The sequence below is a fragment of the Melitaea cinxia genome, chromosome 29, assembly GCF_905220565.1.
Source record: "Melitaea cinxia chromosome 29, ilMelCinx1.1, whole genome shotgun sequence".
NCBI classification, from domain to species: Eukaryota; Metazoa; Arthropoda; class Insecta; order Lepidoptera; family Nymphalidae; genus Melitaea; species Melitaea cinxia.
Genome location: NC_059422.1, coordinates 1,451,887 through 1,474,167, shown reverse-complemented (window position 1 = coordinate 1,474,167; position 22,281 = coordinate 1,451,887). Strand labels below are relative to the sequence as shown.

General features: G+C 36.4%; 2 protein-coding genes across 2 annotated transcripts in view; both read left to right on the top strand.

The window, feature by feature from the left end:
• Positions 1 to 1,409, top strand: part of LOC123667933 (U-scoloptoxin(01)-Cw1a-like) — a 30,002-nt gene extending 28,593 nt beyond the window's left edge. The window contains exons 4-5 of the mRNA XM_045601763.1: positions 387 to 497; positions 822 to 1,409. Coding sequence (XP_045457719.1) covers positions 387 to 497; positions 822 to 911 — 201 coding nt within the window. The 3' untranslated portion in view covers positions 912 to 1,409. The remainder of the gene's footprint in view (positions 1 to 386; positions 498 to 821) is intronic.
• Positions 1,410 to 11,520: 10,111 nt separating this feature from the next.
• Positions 11,521 to 22,281, top strand: part of LOC123667694 — a 76,079-nt gene continuing 65,318 nt past the window's right edge. Inside the window, exon 1 of the mRNA XM_045601535.1 lies at positions 11,521 to 12,622. Coding sequence (XP_045457491.1) covers positions 11,521 to 12,622 — 1,102 coding nt within the window. The remainder of the gene's footprint in view (positions 12,623 to 22,281) is intronic.

Here is a 22,281-nt window from a genome sequence, read left to right as displayed (position 1 = left end):
TAATTATTTCATTAAAATTGTACATTGCGCCTGATATTTAATATTAGCAAGTTTTCACATCTGTACATTTAGTATTATTACTGATTCAATTTTATTTTAGGAGCCCTAGCTTCTAGTAATAAAATTGTAGTAATCTTTTAAATATACTATCATAATATTGCTAATGACTTATATCTTTTATTTTAAATATTACTTCTATTTACTACTCATGTAATCTAAACTAAAATCAGTTCACAATTAAGCAAGCACGCTTCTGTATCTGTGTCGAGTAAAACCATACAAAAACATACAACCATGTTGCGAGAATAGCTGATTTCCTTTGAATATTAATAATAATACCTAAAAAAGCAAATAGTAAATACAATAGTCTTATGACATTGTTCCAGGTTTGGCATTGGTGTGTGCCTGGTCTAGGCGGTAACTCCATGTACTCGTTCCTTTGCGCTCCAGGAACCGTCTTCAACCAGCAGTCCAGGGTCTGCGACTGGTTCTTCAAGGTATTTCATATTACAACTAAATACTGACAAAACAACACCTTAAATTAAGTTTTTTTTATTTATTTAACTAGTTCGGCAAACAAGTGTACGGCTCACCTGATGGTAAGCGACGATTGTAGCTTATAGATGCCTGCAACACCAGAAGCATCGCAAACACGTTCTCAACCCTATCCCCAATCCCACCAGGAGCTCTGATCACCTAACTCACCAAGTCGGGCTGCTCCGCATTTTGAGCAGGAAATTTCCTACTGTGCCCTACCTAATACAATGTATAAGTAGAGTATAATTATAGGCCGTTTTCGATTCTTTATTTAAAATTTCCAGGTGGACTGCCCCAACTCACCGGCTTTCTACGGTGTTAACGAGGATCTTTACAAAGACGAAGCAGGAAACTATATTGCCGGGAAAAAGTAGACTCAATAGCTATCATTAGAGACTTCTTCTTTTAGTTATTAAGTACTAAGACAATTTCCAACTTAAAGATGACTAAACTTAAATGATACACCTTTATTTTTTATTGCACATAGGTTTGAGTTTACTGACCAGTAATCTTAAATCAGTCAATGCAGAAGTGACATATGGTTTTATGAGTCTGCCTAGAATAATAATATGAATTCTTTTCTTAACTTTACACGTAGTAGAGAATAGAAATTAATTTAATCAATTTAATGTTCATTCTTCTATATTTATTACATACGAAATAGGGTTTTTTACGTACAAACAACAAAAAAATGAAATTCTGTCAAATATGGTTAGCGCCTGATGACAATTAATAGCAATGTGTGTGTTCGGTATGAAATATCATTACTAGGCGTTTTTGTGTTAACGTTTCCTTTTTCACTAGTTAATTAACACTATTTTTTATATTTAGAATAGTCACAAATGAATTAAAAAAAATATTTTAATTTAAAATCATAGAAATTATAATTTTTTGCTTTTCTTATTAAGAAAAATTGTACAAAATTAGATACACCTTTGAATTTTTCTCTCTATTTAGTAATGCTTAAATACAACATTAAAACGTAGTTTTTCGAATATTGATAAATTATTTCAGGATGATTGACAATCAGACAAAAAAGACACGAAAGAAAACGAATAAACAGACGTACAGATTTAACAAACATGACAAACATATTTGACGTTTAACAACAGACAAAAAATATAAAATACTGACGAATTAAAAGTATATTAGAATCTCTTTCTCTGGTTACTGATAAATAAGACGTAGTTCGGTATCAAAATAAAGTTTATGGTATATTTGCTTCGTAATCTATAATATAAAAATGAGTCGCTGAGTGTGTTGCTAAGCGCAAAACTCGAGAACGGTTGGACCGATTTCGCTAATTATTTTTTTCAAATATTCCTTGAATTACGAGGATGGTTCTTACGGAGAGAAATTCTAAAAAAAAAAATTAAATTTCCTGAAAAAGTCTAAAAACAACACTTTTCTATTCTCCCATACAAAAGATTTGTGATAATACTTAAAAGTCAATTTGAACTTTAATACCATACGATAAAGTTTGGTTAGGCGATACGAAGTTCGCCGGGTCAGCTAGTTACTAATATTAGTGTTATCTTTCACATATTTTTATTTGGAACTTATCAATCTAAATACTGTACATTATTAGTTAGATGAAAAGACTTTATAAACCTGTTTTATATCCTACTGCTAAAGCTTATCAGTAACTTATGTATAAAATAAAATTGAACAATAACCAGTGAAACGAACCTTTAAAATTGTGATAATTATGTACTTATCTAAAAATATAAATATTAATTTAATTAATATCTATTATATATTTATATTACTGAAATTTATATAACCTAATCAATATTTTTAATTACTGTTGAAAGAAATATTGATTTTATTTGATTTAAAATCAGCGTATTGATCTGTATGTCAAAATGGCTGACCCAAACAAAATGGCGCCGAGCGTCCCTTCTAAATTGTCTAAATTATTCTTTTTTTTTTTAATTATAACACTATTTTAGTAGATTATAGTGCTAATATTATAAAGAATAAAGTTTTGTTTGTTTGTTATCAAAAAAAGTATGAAATTACTAAACAGATTTAAATAAAACCTTCACTATTGATACAGGTAATTTATTAAGAAGTAATATATGCTCAAACTGTAAGAGGACAATCCTATTTTTGCAACTTAATGAGATTATATCCGGTTTGTAATGACCGGAGACGCGTAAATCCGGTTATAATTACTTATAATTAATTGCCATTTATTTGCCAAACTAATTGGCTGTTAGCTATAAATAAGATTTTTTTGTACATTAGATATTCTTGCCAATTATTGTAAATATGGACTTTTTATTTTATTTTTTTACAAATAAATGAATAATATAGTTTTTTTTCTTTTATTACTACCTTTTTTTAACAATTTGAGGTCTATTTCGCTATTGGTGGTACTCGTAGCTTGTCTAATGATGTAATATTTTTAATTTATTTTTGAGCCTAAGCCTGGCTTAGATTAGGTTTGGGCCGCCAATTTTTTTTGCGCATACAAAGGTGTCTGTTCTTAAGGTAAGCAACTTAATTCTTGTGTTATAGGTAACAACTGACTGATCATCATCATCATCGTCATTTCAGCCTATTGCAGTCCACTGCTGGACATAGGCCTCCACAAGTTCGCACCAAACATGACGCGAACTCGTGTGTTTTGTCCATAGTCACCACGCTGGTTAGCCGGTTTGGTGACCGCAGGGCTGGCTTTGTCGCACCTAAGATGCTGCTGCATGTCTTCGGCCTGTGTATTTCAAAGCCAGCAGTTAGATGTTTATCCCGCCATCGGTCGCCTTTATAAGCTCTGAGGTGGTAGTGGAACTATGCTATCCCTTAGTCGCCTCTTACGACACCCACGGGAAGAGAGGGAGTGGCTATATTCTTTGATGCCGTAGCCACCCAGCATACTAACCGCTACACCGACCGACTGATATAGATAATATAATAAATTTTTGACAAATATACACAGAAATAATACATATAGAAATAAATATGAATAATACACCTCAGGCAGGATTCAATCCCACAACTCACAGTGCAGAGCAAGACCACAACAAACTGCTCCAACAGGCAAACCAATTTAGAACAGTTATGTCACCTATTATCATTCATACGAATGAAACCATACGTAAATGACAAAAAATGTGACAGCTTTTTAATAAAAAAATAATCATTATCATTATTAATAATCATCACTCATCACCAACAATCATTAGGTATAAGTTAGGGTAAGGGTCACAGCGCTGGATTACGTTGGCGGTTCCAGGTTCGATCCTCGCACATGCCATAAATTTGTATTGGCCATACAAATTTTTGCCGTGGTCTGGGCGTTTGTGCTTTTGTATTATGTTTTTCCGGATCCCCGACATAACAGCGAATCCCAGTGGGGGGCGTTGAGTGTCAGACGTTTATGATTTATTAAAAAAAAACCGGAAAAATAAGCAACAACACACAAAAAAATGCAATCGAATGAGAAACTTCTCCATATTTTAAAGTCGTTTAAATTAGAAAAGATAACAAACATCTAACATGTACGAGTATATATCCGCACTGGTGCCATGGTGGAACTCGTACTCATAAATAACACGATAATTCAAGTTTGCCATTTAGTAAACTGAGTGTCGCAAAGATGAAAAACAAAAGAGAATAAAAACAAATGAATTACGGTTTTCGAAACGCAAAGGCACGAGTAAATAGCGGTATAAATTTGAATTTGGAATCCTTTACCAAAGAGTTACCTAATATTTGAAATCATAGTGGCCATGCCGTGTGGTGTTGGCCGAGTAGAATAGCACCCTTTCTTCTCGTGGGGGTTGTAAAAGGCGACCGAAGGATAAACCTGGCCCAAAATCGTCAGGGTCCTGGAGAAGGAAAACTTCATTTGAAACCCGGAATGGGGCCTCCGTTAAGCATTCGTGGTATAGCTCTAAAATGCGAAAGACTCCTGCAGCCGAACTGGCTCCACACGTATCCACTTGCCGTTCCTGTGGGCCTAAACCAGTGAAGTCGAGAGGGTGGTGCAGAGCTTAGGCAACTCTGCGTTTTCCTGAAGAGTGGCCTAGGCGCCATAGTGTCTTTCTGACACTGTCTAAATCGTCTGCAATGGACGGACTAAGGCCAATGAGATGAGATGAGTGGCCAGTACGACAAAAGGCCAATTTCATATGCAAGGATCTAATATATAAATAAATCAAAACAATGCATTATTGGATTTATTTTATACAAAATAGAAATTATTTATAAAAACATACATTTGAAATTATTATTCCTTTGACGTCTCCTTTTACATTATTACATGATAGGTAAACATTTTCAAGAATGTTTATTACAAGGAAAAACGCAAAAATTCCTCAATCTTGACTAACAATATGTTCACACTAGGAAACTTTATAACTTTAGTATACTAGTATCAAGAAAATACGGTTCAATTGATAATTTTCTCCTATTTTTAAGTCTGTCAAAAATTCTAAATCCTTATTAAGCCTAACTCACAGACTTATAGCCTGCAATCGTGTCAGGAGATGTGTTCAGAGTAAATTTCTTACTCAGAGAATTTTAATTGCAATTCTCAAGAGAAATGCTGCATTCATCAGCAGTCTCGTCTCCTTTCCACAAGGAAATGACGTAGGTATTTATAATATCAATACTTTTTATTTAAAATATATGTACCTATTACTAGATGCGTCTCGCAGCTTCACCCTTTTTAGCCTTTCCGGTGAATGGGCTATCCAACAAAAAATATTTTTTGATTCGAACCATTAGACTAATGCGTTTAAACAAACAAACAAACATTTCAGCTTTATAATATTAGTGTAGATTAATTTGTATACTAAGGGAGTATAAAAGTTATATATTTTTTTTTATTCCTAGCATGTAAGCATTGCATATATTAAAAGGACGTTACCCTGTATTAAGTCACAAAACCACAGTTGAAGATTAGTAAAGATTTTATTTTTGGTCCTAAAGGCCTATTCCTACCGCTGTCAAAGTCTATTTGTATCGTTATCCGTCAAATATCGTCCCAATCTGGTGCAACAGGCCCTTAGACTAAAGCTACTGAGCATTGACACACACACACATACACACATACTTTTTATGATTCTCGCGCAAAATTAAAAACTTAAATCCCACAAACACGAGACAAATAATATCATTAATCATTAAAACTAATTAAACTTTAAAAAATATTTGAAATATCTTGATAGATTTCTAAAAGGATTCCATACGAAATATGTATGTATATTTTTTATTTATTTGTTACGTTCAACAGCAAACGAGTTCTCCCATCAGCTGTTACGTTTCTGAGACGCATCTCGAGATGGTAAAGGCGCGTACATCTTAACGTTTAGAGAAACTCTACGTTTAAATATTTTTGTATTAAAATTAAAAATTAGACTATTTATAAAGGGTTGAGAAGTACTTTTATATTGTTTTTACAAATTAAAATTTCAAATATTTGTTTTTAGTTATTCATTTTAGTTAAATTGAAGATCGCGTCTTCGGTGCGACGAAGCCAGCCCTGCGGTGACAAACCCGCCTGCCCAGCGTGGTGACTATGAGCAAAACACGGGAGTTCTTGACGTTTTTTTGGTGTGAGCTTGGGGAGGCCTATTTCCAGCAGTGGAGTGCGATAGGCTGCTGCCAATTCGGAATGTAGAAAAATGACGATTCGTACCAAATAAAAGTAATTACAATGATTACATACTCGTACTTATAGGTTTATTTTCGATTAATTTATATAGTTAATAATGTTTTCTTTTAAAATAATAGGTGTATACATGACAAAAAAATATTTTATTTAAATTGAGATTCTCGCGTTTTCACTCCTCGTATTTTGTTTTTCATACAGAGCCTTATATGTTCTTGAGGAGTTAACGCCGAAAATTAAAATCATTACAGTGTTATTAATTAGTGAAAAATATTACCTTTAATAGATATGCAAATCATACAAAAATCCCACCATTGTAAATCCCGCTCAATACCAAACAACGGTCTAGTACGAAAGCACGAAATCAGTCAGTGAAACAGTCGGCGCCGGGACATACGTCAGCGCCGTAACGCGAGTGAAAACAAAATAACTGACAATTGACAAGTGATTTTAGTGTTTTAGTTTTTATTTTAATCATCGCATCATTTTTTTTTAATACCTGGTAAATATTTTCAGCCTATTACTTTACATGTCAAAATTAAAAACACAAACAAGCAACAACCTTATTAGAAAACTTAGAAGTTCTTTCACTTGATTGCGAATGTTTGCAAGAGATATGCACAGATAAAAAAAAATATTCGGATTTGTATGACATAATAGTTTCAAGTTTTGTAAATATATAATCTGCTTTGAGAGGTGTGTTGTCTGTACTTATGTATTGTTATGTAATACTTTTTCCTCGTTTTTGGTAGTGCAGTTACGAACTTGTTTGTTGGATCATTGGTTTAAAATACACAATGCTTCTTTTTATGGAAGGTCGTCGTTCGATTTTTAAATTATCGTTTATATGTCAATAAGACTTTTTTGTTCGTTTTAATTTTTGTGAGTTTTAAGGCTCGGAACACGAATATTGTTTGTTAAAAATTTGTGTTAGATTTTTTTTTGTGGTCATATTTTTTACACGCGCTTCAGCATGTAAAATAAATCAGCAATATGCCACTGCTGGATATAGGCCTCTATCCCCATATAGGAGAAGTTTCAGGGCTTAATCCACCACGCTGCTCCAATGCGGGTTAGCGAATTATATCCTACTATGAGTAACGATCGCTTTCAGGTGTACATGATAACAACCGGGACCGACAGTTTAACGTGCTCTCCGAGTCACGGTGGGAAGACCCACTATTTTGTACACATAACCCTTATAATAACTTTATATTTTCCGTTCCAAGGCAATGTAAACAAACAATGATAAAAGAAAAAAAAACATATTTTAAATTATTTTTACCTTTAAGGACGCTATCACATTTTTCACTCGCTCAAGTTTAGGTATTTAAATCGCAACACAATAACATTACGCGTACGCACACATTGATACCGCTATCTGCTCGATTTTGTACCGACGTAACTAATCTTGGTACTTGAAAGTATTAATTTTTAATTTTACTGGTATTGATTAGTAAATTTAGTTGTAAGTTTAAAGTCGAACTTGGTAACTGTTACTAAGTACCTACTATTCACGGAACCTCTCCCCTACTCTGTTTGTGACGATGTCTTAAGGCGTCAGGGTATCTACTACTCGTTCGTCGTACTATACAATAAAATATAATAGATAATAATACGCTTATTTTTATAATTCAAAATCACATACAATTTTAAGTTATATTATTTATAGTTTTAACATTATAATAATATAAACATAACATATTTTACGTAAACAATCTATACAAATAAATAAAATTGGAGTGTCCTTTAGTTATATTAAAATACTGCTTTTTACTAAATGCATACGGATGTATACACGGTCCATATACCAAAATAACATTTTTCCAATTTTTGTCTGTTGGTATGTTCCGGCTAATCTCTGAAACGGGTGGACCGAATTTGACGGTACTTTCACTGGGATATATCTTATGCAATATGGAGTAACATAGGCTGCTTCTATTTTAGAAATTTATTTATTTTATAACTCTGCAAACGGAACAATGATGATGATGGTGAATATAAATTTAAAATAAAATAATTTTTAACAAAAAAAAAAAACCGACTTCAAACAGGAAAGTTCTTCAATATTATAAAATATTTATTTAATCATTTCTGATTAACTAAATCAAAATACGAATTACTTTGTACTAAGTTTATTTTTCACTTTTTAGTTTCCTGTTAGAAGTCGTTTTTTTTTTGTTAAAAATTATTTTATTTTACAATTTTTAGTGATGGGTAGACCTAACAAGGATGCTTTTTCTTTTATGTCGGGGGTTCGGAAAAATACACAATACACAAGCACAAATACCCAGATCATGACAAACATCTATATGGCCAATACAAATGTCTGTCGAGCGCGGGGATTGAACCCACTAACGCCAGCGCAACAGCCGGTGCTGTGACCGCTGCGCTAACGCGTTGACATACTATGAGTAAAGTTCGCTATCAGGTGTACGTAATAACAACCGGGACTGACAGCCTAGCGTATTATTCGAGGCTAGGTTGGGAGAACCACAAGGATTAACAACTAGACTGAAAATAAATATTTGTATAAACTTGGAATTGAACCCGCGACCGTCAGTGTTTAGGCGCCGCCGACGCGGCACATGCACCATTATATCAAAGCGGTCGTCAAACAGCAAAAGGTAACTGCTGTGAATTGTTGAGAAATTCCCTCGAGTGTTTATGGGCTCCATCATCAAACCTGGTCCTGTGACACAGATGACCACACAGCAGGTAATCCCTCGAATATCTTTCGTCTCCATCATCAGACTGTAATGGCACTTGTAACTCATATAGGTGCAAAGTTCTCACCGATAGAAACGAATTAAGTTCAAACAGCAGGTAATTGCTATAAGTCGTTGAAGAGTACCCTCGACTATCTTTCGTCTCCATCATCAGACTGAAATGGTACTTATAACTCATATATATGCAAAGTTCTCATCAATAGAAACGAATTAAGTTCAAACAGCAGGTAATTGCTATAAGTCGTTAAAGAGTACCCTCGACTATTTTTCGTCTCCATCATCAGACTGAAATGGCACTTATAACTCATATATATGCAAAGTTCTCATCAATAGAAACGAATCAAGTTCAAACAGCAGGTAATTGCTATAAATCGTTAAAGAGTTCCCTCGACTAACTTTTGTCTCCATCATCAGACTGTAATGGCAGTTATAACTCATACAGGTGCAAATTTCTCATCAATAGAAACGAATTAAGTTCAAAAAGCAGGTAATTGCTATAAATTGTTGAAGAGTTCCCTCGACTATCTTTCTTCTCCATCATCAGATCGACTCCAGACCTTTATTAAATAGTAGTGCTTTATAGTACTTAATGAAAACATGATTAAATTTACTAGTCACCCGTACGATTTTTGAAAGTTTCCCTCGATTTCTCTGGGATCCCATCATCAGATCCTAGTTTCCTTATCATAGTACCAAACTAGGGATATCTTCTTTCCAACAAAAAAAGAATTATCAAAATTGGTTCATAAACGAGAAAGTTATCTCCGAACATACATTAATATATATATATATATACGGTCGAATTGAGTAACCTCCTTCTTTTTTTGAAGTCGGTTGAAAAGAAGACAAATTGCGAAGATTACTTATTATTATTGATTATTATATATAAACCAGATGCATAGCAAAAACAATCGATTGTGAAGTATCAATTTCGTCCAAGCACAGTACACACAAGGAACTCATTTTTTACGTAATTATTACTTGCGCTGAAGCGATACAGCCGTGCTTCCATGAGCGCGTTTCGGCGCGGAATGACGAACGACGATGGTTCACTTGTAAAAAATGTATGAAGAAATTTGAGAGCGTTTCTTATTTTTCTCATAAATGGAAATATTATTTATTTTTATATAAAATATCTAGCGCTACGCATAGAGGACTAAATAAGCAACAATTTCTTAGTGTATTTATTTTTCTTAGTGCAGTGTATTTAGGCTATAATGGTTCCAATTCAGACCCGTCTTTTTTTAATTTTTTGCGATTTCTGTGATGGTTAAACTGTATTTGTGTGAAAAGTTTGTATGGGGCTATAGAATTTTTATGGTCTCACTCGGAGATGAATATATTATCTTTCATTTGAAACCAAGATATCCTCTCAGGGTGACTCCTAATTAATTAAAATGGTACGTGAAAAACACTGATATTTGTAGAAAAATGTGATAGCGTCCTTAAAAGTTCCGTTCGAAATTTAAATTTTATTTCCAAATCGAGTTTGTCACAATTGCTTTTTCTTTGTTTCGTATTGGAAGGTTGTCGTTCGATATTTAAGTCTTGTTTACAGTTAGTGATTGTATCATTTATTTATTCTTTAGCGGAATTTTTTGTTCGAAATTAATTTTTTTTTATAATTTGTTCCAAATTCGTAATTTAATTGTTCGGCTTTTATTTGATGGTCGGAATTTTTTTAATTATTGTTCTACTTTTTATATGGTCCTATTTCTATTTTTTAAACTATCTTTTTTTTTACAGTTGTAATGAAAAAATCCTTCCATGTTTAAATTCCAATTATTTTAGTTTTTTAATGAAATGTTAATAACAAACCGTATTCAGCTGATGTTGTAACGTTTATTATTGCGATAGTTTTACAACATTAAGTTTATTACAAAAGTTTATTAATCGTACTAAACAGTAAAAATTACTTAATTATTAAGTTATTCGAACAATTAATTATTTTCTACAAAATAATGAAATATTTAATTTAAGTTATGTAAAGTGTCTTTAAGTTACAAATATCTATACTAATATTATAAAGCGGAATAATTTGTTTGTTTGTTTAAGCGCGCTAATCTCAGGAACTAGTTCGAATTGAAAAATTATTTTTATGTTCGATATCCCATTTACCGAGAAAGGTGCATGTAAACCCGCGGTGATAGCTAGTGTACATATAAACCATGAATCGTCTTGTCTTGAGTTTCACAATAATCGATACCGTAATTTCCATGTACAAGCAAAATAAAATATCTTGGTTATTTAAAAATGCAGGCACTTCTTGGTTTCGTTTACCTCCGTTAAAATGTTACTATAATCATTTTAACCTTCGTCAGTAAAAAGGTGTGTGTGTACTTATGTACGCACGTAAGAAGTTATACTTCATTGGCTAGCTAACTTCACGTTGCTAACTTCTTTTTCGTTAACTAGTTAACTTCAGGGTGTCGGATTTTTTGTGGCGGTGTGCGCGCGCGCCGTAAAAATTTACGCTCATTATTTATCCCTCACACGCCATAAGAAGTATAACTTCAAAAAATATCTCCTAAGCTATTGTCTTAAGTATTATTAAATTCGGGATACAAAGTATCCAATGTCATAGCTTGATAGTAATAGCTACGTAACTTAGAGATACCTAACCTTTCCATCATGTGGTGTTTATTGGATACGGGCATGGAGCAGATTGTGTATGCCTGTACCTATCGGTCGCATAGTGGTGATCGGGAGACAACTCGGATGTTCGACTATCTCAGTGAGACGGCTGACATGGTCCAACGTCGGTATCCTGCTGCCCAAATGGTATTTCTGGGGGATTTTAACGCTCACCGCCAGGACTGGCTGTTCCCATACCAGAATACCGACCACGCCGGGAGAGAGGCGCTCAAATTTGCCCTGTCGCTAGATCTTACCCAGCTAGTCCAAGAAGCAACACGAGTACCCGACGTTGACGACCATACACCTAATTGTTTGGACCTTCTGTTGACAACTGACCCTGACCGGTCCTCGGTATCAGTTGCAGCTCCCCTGGGCACATCTGATCACTGTGTGGTAAAGTCAGTATCTAACTTTCACCCTCTGGATACAGGTCCTACCGGAACCAGACGTGTGTGGCGATATAAGTCGGCAGATTGGGATGAGATGCGACACTTTTTTGCATCCTACCCTTGGCGGCAGACTTGCTTCTCTTCCAGTGATCCGTCGAGTTGCGAACAAGAAATATCGGAAGTGATACGTCAGGGGATGGAGTACTTCATTCCATTTGCTGATGTATCACTAGATGGCAAGATCCCTAGGTGGTATAATGCAGAATGTGCCGAAGCTGCAGCCCGTAAGGACTCAGCGTTTGCAGCGTGGGCTGAAGCCCGTACCCTTAAATCTCCGGATATAACTACGAGGAAGAGAGCGTTCAACTCTGCTGCCAAGTCCTACAAAAGGGTTCTTAAAAAAGCTCGTTTCAACCGTATTAAACGCATCGGAGCCCAACTAGCTTCCCATCCGCGCGGTAGTAGAGCATTTTGGTCACTCTCCAAGTCGGTTGAAATGAGCTTCTGCCGTCCCTCGCTGCCTCCTCTGCTTAAACCAGATGGATCGCTGGCCTTTACTGCGACAGAAAAGGCTAACCTTTTAGCGAATCTGTTTGCAGAAAATTCGCTCCTTGATGCAGGTAGTGCCTCACCGCCCAAACATCCACCTTGCGACTCTGTTATGTCAGAACTACGCATTCGCCAAACTGAGGTTTTGAGAGTACTCCGTAACTTGGACGTGAATAAGGCTAGTGGTCCTGACGGGATACCAGCAAGAGTACTTAAACACTGTGCTCCTGAGTTGTCTCCTATTCTCACGCGCTTGTACCGCCTCTCTCTAAAATCTGCTCAAGTCCCTAAAGCATGGAAGATTGCCAACGTACAACCTGTACCTAAAAAAGGTAGTCGTGCCGACCCGGCTAACTATAGACCTATCGCGATCACCTCCATACTGAGTAAAAGTTTGGAGCGTATACTGAATCAAAAGCTCTTAGCATACCTCGAGTTGAATGACCTCCTGTCGGACCAGCAATACGGTTTCCGCCGTAACAGGTCCACGGGGGATCTTTTAGTGTACGCCTCGCACATCTGGGGCGAAGCCTTGGACAAGCACGGAGAAGCGCTAGCTGTCTCACTTGATGTATCGAAGGCATTTGACCGGGTCTGGCATGAGAGCCTATTGAGCAAGCTTTCAGCTTACGGAATACCCCCGAGCTTGTGTGACTGGATATCAGATTTCCTGAGTGGACGATCATTTCGGGTGGTCTTAGATGGCTCCTCGTCTGAGTTGATGGCGGTTAATGCCGGTGTCCCTCAGGGATCAGTTCTCTCTGCAACCCTCTTCTTGATTCACATAAATGACCTCCTCAGGCCCGGTATCTTTGGATACGCGGATGACAGCACTGTTACGGAGAGATACGTGTCCGGTCCCCGAGCTGGTGGGGCTGAAACTCATGAGCATAGAGAGGCCCTGGTTGAACGCATGAATTTGGCTTTGAAAGAGGTATCCGATTGGGGTGACGCCAACCTAGTCAAATTTAATGCTTCCAAAACACAAGCGTGTCTTTTCACTGCTAAACGGAGTCCATTCCCATTAGCCCCAACTTTCCGGGGTGTATCTGTTCCGATCACCGATAGTATTGATCTTCTAGGCATAAATATTTCGTCTAATATGAACTTCGGAGAATGCATAGAATCCAAGGCAAAAATTGCTGGTAAGAAACTTGGTATCCTCAATAAAGTCAGGCAGTACTTCACACCGGAACAGCTTCTTACTCTCTACCAAGCACAAGTTCGGTCGTGTATGGAGTACTGTAGCCACTTATGGGATGGCTCTGCCAAGTACCAGCTCGCTGCTTTGGATTCTGTGGATCGACGCGCCAGAAGACTCATCGGTGACAAATCGCTGGTTCGCTCTAGACTTCAAAGTCTCGAACATCGGCGCAAGGTTGCCTGTTTGTCGGTATTTTACAGGTTATATTTCGGAGAGTGTGCTCTAGAACTATACAATTTGGTTCCACCATCACCTTTCTACCACCGAACCGCAAGGCATCGCATGAATCTGCACCGCTATGTGGTTGAAATCCCACGATCTCGCACTAAACGATTTGCTTCCTCGTTCCTAATTCGCACCGCTAAAATTTGGAATGCCCTTCCGGCTTCCGTTTTTCCAACGAACTATAACTTAGGTATCTTTAAATCAAGAGTGAATAGGCATCTTCTAGGCAAGCGCGCACCACCTTAGGCTGCATCTTCACTTGACTTCAGGTGAGATCGCAGTCAAGCGCTAGTCTATATATTTAAAAAAAAAAAAAAAAAATAGTAGTAGTATGAACTCAAATCGTGGCTAGCTTACTTAATAATGGCCAAGATTCAAATATACAGACAAAAATAAAATAGATAAAGCGTATTATTCGGTGCAGGATTAAATAGTTGATAAAGATATGTGGACTTAGTGACGCTGTATTTCATGCAAGATATTACTAATTTTGTATTAAAACACAGTTTATATATTATTTTGAAAAGAGTAACTGCGGAGTTTCTTGCCGATTATTCTCTGCAGAATCTACATTCCGAATCGGTGGTAGCGTCACTTTTAAGGATGAATATTATTTGAATTGGAACGATGATGGTTCAAAGATGATTTCGAAGCCCATTTGAATAAAGTTTATTTTGATTTTTCGCTTTTGATTTGTAGACTATTCTTATCCTCCAATTATCAACATTGATATTCTTAGTGTTAGAGAATTCGATGCCAAGGTCGACCACTAATCACGCACGAAGGGAGGGAGGTCTAGAAAATCATCACGAAATATCACACAGACTATAATGAGAGTTCAAGTGTATTCATGTTTCGTTGAATGCGCGATTTCTAAACCAAAATAAAAACGAGTGAGCCTTACTAGACCACACGTCTGAAATAAAACTTACAAAACGTAACTCTCTCTCTTTCTATCCTCACTAACTTATATCTTTTTTTCACAACTAGGTCGGCAAACAAGCGTACGGCTCACCTGATGGTAAGCGATTGCCGTAGCTAATAGACGCCTGCAACACCAGAAGTATTGCATGCGTGTTGCCGACCCTACCCCCGATTCCTCCAGGAGCTCTGGTCACCTTAATCGTTTGGTTCCACTTAAATTTATTTGAGATCTAACAACTACTTTTCGAGTTATAACTAATAATGCGTTTTTACTTGACAATTTTTTCGTCGACCTACGTTGTATTATACCGCATAACTTTTTACTGGGTGTACCGATTTTGATGATTTTTAATTTAATCAAAAGCTGATGTTTATCATGTGGTCACATTTAAATTTCATCGAGATCTGATAACTTTTTTGAGTAATCTTTGATAACGCGTATTTACTTGACAATTTTTTTGTAATTGAAATCGGTTTTTTTTTCGTTTGCGAGCAAATACAATTATTTTTCGTTTGCGAGTAAACATAATTATTGTTGCATATATTTATTTTATTTTTTCATAAAGATTACTATAATAATTTTTTTTCCCAACATCTGTCTTGTACAGACACCGCGTATAATTTTATTATATGTATAGTGAGTGTATAGTTATAATTTTTTTCGAACGTTTTTCGAACTTGTATACATTCAACTGTGATATGGTTACACGTTTACTTTCACTGAGAATTTATTACAGTTGAAAAACAAATAACTTAACGCTATCTTTTATTGATAACAAATATATAAAACTAAACATTTAATGTTTTTAATTTTAAATTAATTTATTTAATGTTATACAAAATTATGAAATATAATTGTGTTTGCTAGAAAACGAAAAAAAAACCGACTTCAATTACGTAGACAAGTAATACAACGTACGAGTAAGTAGACGAAAAAATTAACAAGCGCACTAGTCTAGGACGCTATTATCGAACCCTGGTTTCCTTATCATGGTATCACCCTTGGGATATCTCCTTTCAAAACAAAATAGAATTATCAAAATCGGTTCATAAATGAAGAAGTTATCCGCGAACACACAAAAAAGAATATATATGTATATACGGTCGAATTGAGAAACCTACTTTTTTTTAAGTCGGTTAAAAGCGTGTTTATAAATGAAAGCTTTAGGCTATAAATACAACCCTTTGTTAACTGATTTAAAAAAAGAGAGGAGCGGAGGTTATTAATTTGACTGTATTTTTACCACAACAAATATCTGTATGGCCAATACAAATGTAAGTCGTGAGCGTGGATCGAACCTGCGACCGCCAGCGCAATAGCCATTGCTGTGATCGCTACGCTAACGCGTCGTCAGTACAATATACATTTATATAATTACTGTTACAGTGTAACAATTAATTAAAGGTAAACTCTAAACAAACTACTGTACTGTGTGGCTACGGGTATTGTGTGGCTACGGTACTAAAGAATATAGCCACCCCCTCTCTTCCCGTGGGTGTCGTAAGAGGCGACTAAGGGATAACACAGTTCCGCTACCACCTTGGAACTTAAAATACCGACCGGTGGCGGGATAACCATCCAACTGCTGGCTTTGAAATACAGGCCGAAGACGGGCAGCAGCGTCTTCGGTGCGACAAAGCCTGCTCTGCGGTCACCAACCCGCCTGCCCAGCGTGGGGACTATGGGCATGAGTTCACATGACACATGAGTTCACGTTATTTTTGGCGTAAACTTGTGGAGGCCTATGTCCAGCAGTGGACTGTATAGGCTGTGATGAATGTGATAAAAAACTCTAAACAAAAAATGACTATATGAAAAAGTCAATTAATGAAAAGATAGTTATTACCTCGACAAAATATTAAGTAAAGAAAACGCTTCAGTCTGTAATATCTCACTATTATTATGTGCGGAGATCGAACCCGCAACCGCCAGCGTAACAGGTACAATCCATGGCTGTACCATTTGCGCTAACGCGGTGTCTAATAAAGAAAAAATAATTAAAAAATATTTACGTAAAGTTGAATAACCTTAACTACATTTTTTTGACATAATTATAACTATCCATCATTTTGTTTGTATCTGTATACTTTTGTATGTAATAATATATGCGTAGACAATTTCACATTTTGTACCTTTGAGGCATCGTAATTACTTGAGTGGCGTCATTTCTTCTAAGTCAATGACTTACATAATTTAATACATAATTTTAATACATAACACGTGTATATATATATATATAAGACACAGCAGGAAAGATCTTGCTCAAAATCTGGAGCAGCCTGACTGGGGAAGTACCTCGACCTTACAGAAGATCTCAACTAAATAATATTACTTTCAAGCAGTGTTGTATTCATATGGTGAGTAATATGACAAAAGCTCCAGGAAGGGATTTAGGGACTAGGTCGGCAATGTATTTGCAATGCTTTCGGTATTGCAGCCGTACATATAATACCGTTAATGTTCATTGTCAAACGGAAAGAATGTTCATTTAATACCTAATGTAATAAATAATCAATTGATAGAAGTAATTATATAAGAGTTATATTCAGTAGATTTGACATGTGCTGTAGTTACAACAACTTATGACTAGCCCGTTGGCGCTGTTCATATATTCAACGAACCATGATTGTTGTCCTTTCTTCTCTACTTCCGCGCGTCTCTTCCAATTCCAAAAACACATTTTGACATTTTACGCCTGTCATAATGACGTTACAATTTTGACAGCCGCCATTACACGAGATCATTGGAACAGATTGTAAAATCTAAAGATTATAAATAAATAGCTATTGCAATTACGTAAGTTTCTTGTGTAATGAGTTTTGAAATGTGCCCGCAACCGGTCACTCAAGGGCGTTTATATCGTTATTGGGTTAACTAGTTATTGGCAAGAGATTAATAAATTGTCATACTTTATATTATATTTTAAAATACCGTTATGTTTAATAAACTGAGCCGTTATGTTAAATCTTACGAATATTTGAATCTATGCAAATACCTATTATAAAAAAATTTGGTTTCAACAATGTCTTATAATTGTTGCTTTACAGTTAAAAAAAATTAACAGAAAAAGGTTTTCTTGGACAAAATAACTGGAACGAGGAAATTTGATTTTAAATAATTTTGAACTAAAAATAAATATATAAAGAAATACTAAAATACACTCTCTTGGCGCAAATAAAATTACTTGTTCGATCATCATCTAATGATCATCACCATCATTACAGCCTATACAGTCCACTGCTGGACATAGGCCTCCACAAGTTTACGCCAAAAATAGCGTGCACTCATGTGTGTTGCCCATAGTCACCACGCTGGGCAGGCGGGTTGGTGACCGCAGTACTGGCTTTGTCGCACCGAAGACGCTGCTGCCCGTCTTCGGCCTGTGTATTTCAAAGCCAGCAGTTGGATGGTTATCCCGCCACCTTGTTTGATATTACAACAGAAAAAAAATTAAAATCACTCCAACTTTTTTTTCATTGACCTTGACTATAATATGTATACCAACTATTTTTATTTCTACATAAAAAGCAATAGTGACGCACTAGAGCCAAAAAAAAATTACACGTAGACAGGAAACATTCCTTGATATATTCAGCTTAATTAATAAAAAATTGTGCTATGTGATATTGACGATATATGACTTGACTTAATGTCTTATGGCCCCTAGATGGAGCACAAGACAGCTACAATACTCCGTCATTGCGTTCTGTTCCGGGCAATTCGCTTCACGACCACGTCAGTCCGATCACCTTTGATTCCACTGCCACTGAACGTCTCCAAGTGTGCCTAGGACTGCCACGTTTCCTCTGTGTGTCCATCCCTTGTGGTATCCATTTCAGAGCTTTCCTACGAGTCTAATCTAAACCCACTTGCAGCGCTTAATTTGGAGACCAATCAGCGTCTTGGGCTCGATGGTATATAGGAGTTAGATTTGAAAGAAAGAGAGCAAGATAATTTGTGCTCGCACCTCTCTCTCTCTTGCTCCGTTCGCCTCGTCCGATCACACTTTTCGTAACGCTCTCGTCACGCATTCACCAGCTTATCCCCAAGTCAAGCGTGCGTAAAGAAGTTTGACTTCAAAAAAGAATTATACATTTGGATGCTGTCGTTCAGAAGCCATACACGTAGATATATTTTAGCGATTTATTTCATTACTTGTATTATTATTGTACTGTGTGGCTACGGTACTAAAGAATATAGCCAACCCCTCTCTTCCCGTGGGTGTCGTAAGAGGCGACTAAGGGATAACGCAGTTCCGCTACCGCCTTGGAACTTTAAAAGCCGACCGGTGGCAGGATAACAATCCAACTGCTGGCTTTGAAATACACAGGCCGAAGACGGGCAGCAGCGTCTTCGGTGCGACAAAGCCAGCCCTTCGGTCACAATGTGTTTTGACTATGGGCAAAATACATGAGTTCACGTTATTTTTGGCGTAAACTTTTGGAGGCCTATGTCCAGCAGTGGACTGTATAGGCTGTAATGATGATGATGATGATATTTAATTATATCAATTTGAAATTCGATATCGCTAACATAATGCTATTTGCTTAATCAGTTAATTTACTAAATTCCACGATGCTCGAGTGATTCAAGGCGTCGGATAAAATGTCTTCCGTTTTGAAATGGAGAAGTGATTCAGTTACGTTACAGTTTAATATTTTAGCTAAATCTAGGTTATAGGTTACAACAACACTAAGGCTACAGACTTTTATAAAGATTACCTAATTTATTGAAAACTAGCTGCGCCCGCAACTTCGTCCGCGTGGAATTTAACAAAATAGTTCAGTTTGCAGAGTTATTTAAAAAAAGTAGCCTTAGTTTATTTATTTTTATTTATTTATTTAAACTTTATTACACAACTCCAAAAAAAAAAAACAACATAACAACACATCAAGATAACACGTTGCGCAAAAGGCGGACTTAAGGCCGTACAGCCTTATCTACCAGTCAACCTTAAGGCGTAAAAAATAGTAAAAGTAAGTGTTGAGGTAGGACTATAAAAACAATATAAGCAAAATAAACATACGCATATAAATACATAAATATACTTGTATATATACATATATACATACTACAAACAAAATATATAAAAAAAAGAGAAGAAAAAAAATACGTTCAAACAAAAGTAAACACACGAAGAAATGTCATGACATGAAGTTATATTTAGTGTAAGCCTAAGATGAGGAGAGTAAAAAGATAAATAAGGAGGGGCTATTGACAGAGTTTTTTTAGGTACCACTTTTTAACCTGGGTTTTAAAAGAAAGTTGAGAAGGAGAGTTCCTGATGTTGACCGGTAACTCATTCCACAGTCTGATGGCATTAACTGTAAAAGAATTAGACACAAAACCAGATTTATGAGAAGGTATGCATAGAGTAAGGTTAAGAGAAGAACGAAGATCCCTAGAATGAGTGTTAGAGAGAAAATTAAATTTAGATTTTAAATAAGAAGGAGCAAAAGGGTTGGAAATTACAGAATAGAGGGTACAGAGAATTCTCAATTTTCGCCTTTCTTTAATCGGCAGCCATTGCAGTTGAGACCGGTAGGACGAAATATGGTCGTATTTGCGCAGCCCATAAATGAAGCGAATGCAAGTATTTTGCAGTCTTTGCAGCTTGATCAGGAGCTCCTCGCTTAAGTCAGGGTAGCAAGCATCGCCGTAATCAATAATAGGTAAAAGAAAACAATTTACTAAATCAATCTTGGCCTTCGCGGGAAGAAAATTTTTAAAGCGCAAGATAGAATGAAAGAATGCATAAAACCTGCGAGATATCTCACGAACCTGATCTGCCCAACTGAGAAAGCAATCCAAAGTCACACCCAAATCCTTAACCTTAGAGGAAAACGGGATAACCACGTTATTGAAAAAGAGAGGTGATGTAGGTTGTTGAATTTTTGATAGTTGACGAGAACTCCCAACAATCATAGCCTGACATTTAGAGGGATTGACATTAATTCCAAAATTTTTGGTCCAGACCGAGATACGCGAAAGATCATCATTAAGCTTAGCAATGGTATCATCAAGACGGTCGATGCTAGTTTGTGCATAAAGCTGCAAGTCATCAGCGTAAAGGTGGTACTGACAGGAAAGTATAGAAGTAATAGAATTAATGAATAGTGAGAATAGTAGTGGAGAGAATTCCACCCTGAGGAACGCCCGCAGCAACGTCGCACCAATCAGAACGCTTAGAGCCAATGCATATCGCTTGCTTGCGTCCCCAAAGATATGAAGAAAACCACTGAAGAGCAACGTCAGAGATGTTAATTCGAGATATTAGAGCGAGTAACAAATCGTGATCCACCGCGTTAAAAGCGTTACTAAAATCTATAAATGTTAGAATTGTCACGGATTTGCTCTCCATCCCCTCTCTTATATCCTCGGTCACTTTAATCAGAGCAGTAGTAGTGCTGTGGCCTACACGAAATCCGGATTGAAAATGATCCAATAAGTTGCAAGATAAAAGATATTCAGACAACTGGCTGTGGACGATAGATTCGAGAATTTTGGAGAGAAACGGGAGAACAGAAATAGGACGGTAATGATTCGGAAGGGATGCGTTAGAAATTTTTGGTAATGGGAGAACCAGAGCCCGTCGCCACAAATCCGGAAAGGTAGCTGAAGTTAGAGAAAAGTTGACAATGTGAGTAACAGCAGGTAGTATAGATTCCAAAATATGAATAATCATTGTGCGACCAATTTCATCACAACCTAGAGCCTTGGATTTAAGTGACAACACACGTTTCCGTACATCGGCATCACTTACTTGTGAGAAACTAAATGTGGACTTTTCATATTTTGGCAGACTTAGGATCGTAGATAAAGTGTCATGTTTGGTGTTATCATCAAAAACATGAGAAGTATTAAAGTGGCGGCTTAGGTCATCAATATCTACGGAAATGTTGTTATTAGAGCTAGTGTCTTTGCCTATACCTAAAGATTTAAGAAATTTTAAAGTGTCTGTAGTTGAGGAGTTACATATTTTATCCGAAATAAATCGGCGCTTGTAGTTCCTGCACATTTGGTTACACCTATTCCTGGCAGCTTTGTAGATTGACCAATTGATTTCCGATCGATACAGCTTAAATTTTCGAAATGCACTGTCCCTTTTGGCCATGGCTTTTCGTATATCCAAATTAATCCAGGGGGCTGTCCCGTGCCTCCTTATTTTTACTTTACGTAAAGGTGCGTGCTTGTTATAAAGGTAAGTGATATTGGAACAAAGAAAATTGACCTTAGCATCAATAGTCTGCATCTCGTAAACACAAGCCCAGGGAATGGAAGACGCATCATTAGATAATTTTTCAATATCAAGGATGCCAAAATTCCTTAGAAATAAAGTAGGAGGCTTAGGCTTTGGGGTTTTAAGATTGTAAGTGACGTAGATTAAATCGTGATGAGAGAAAGCGGGGGCTGGGTATTGGCCAAATCTGGAAACACGTTTGATATCTGAACAAATGACAAGG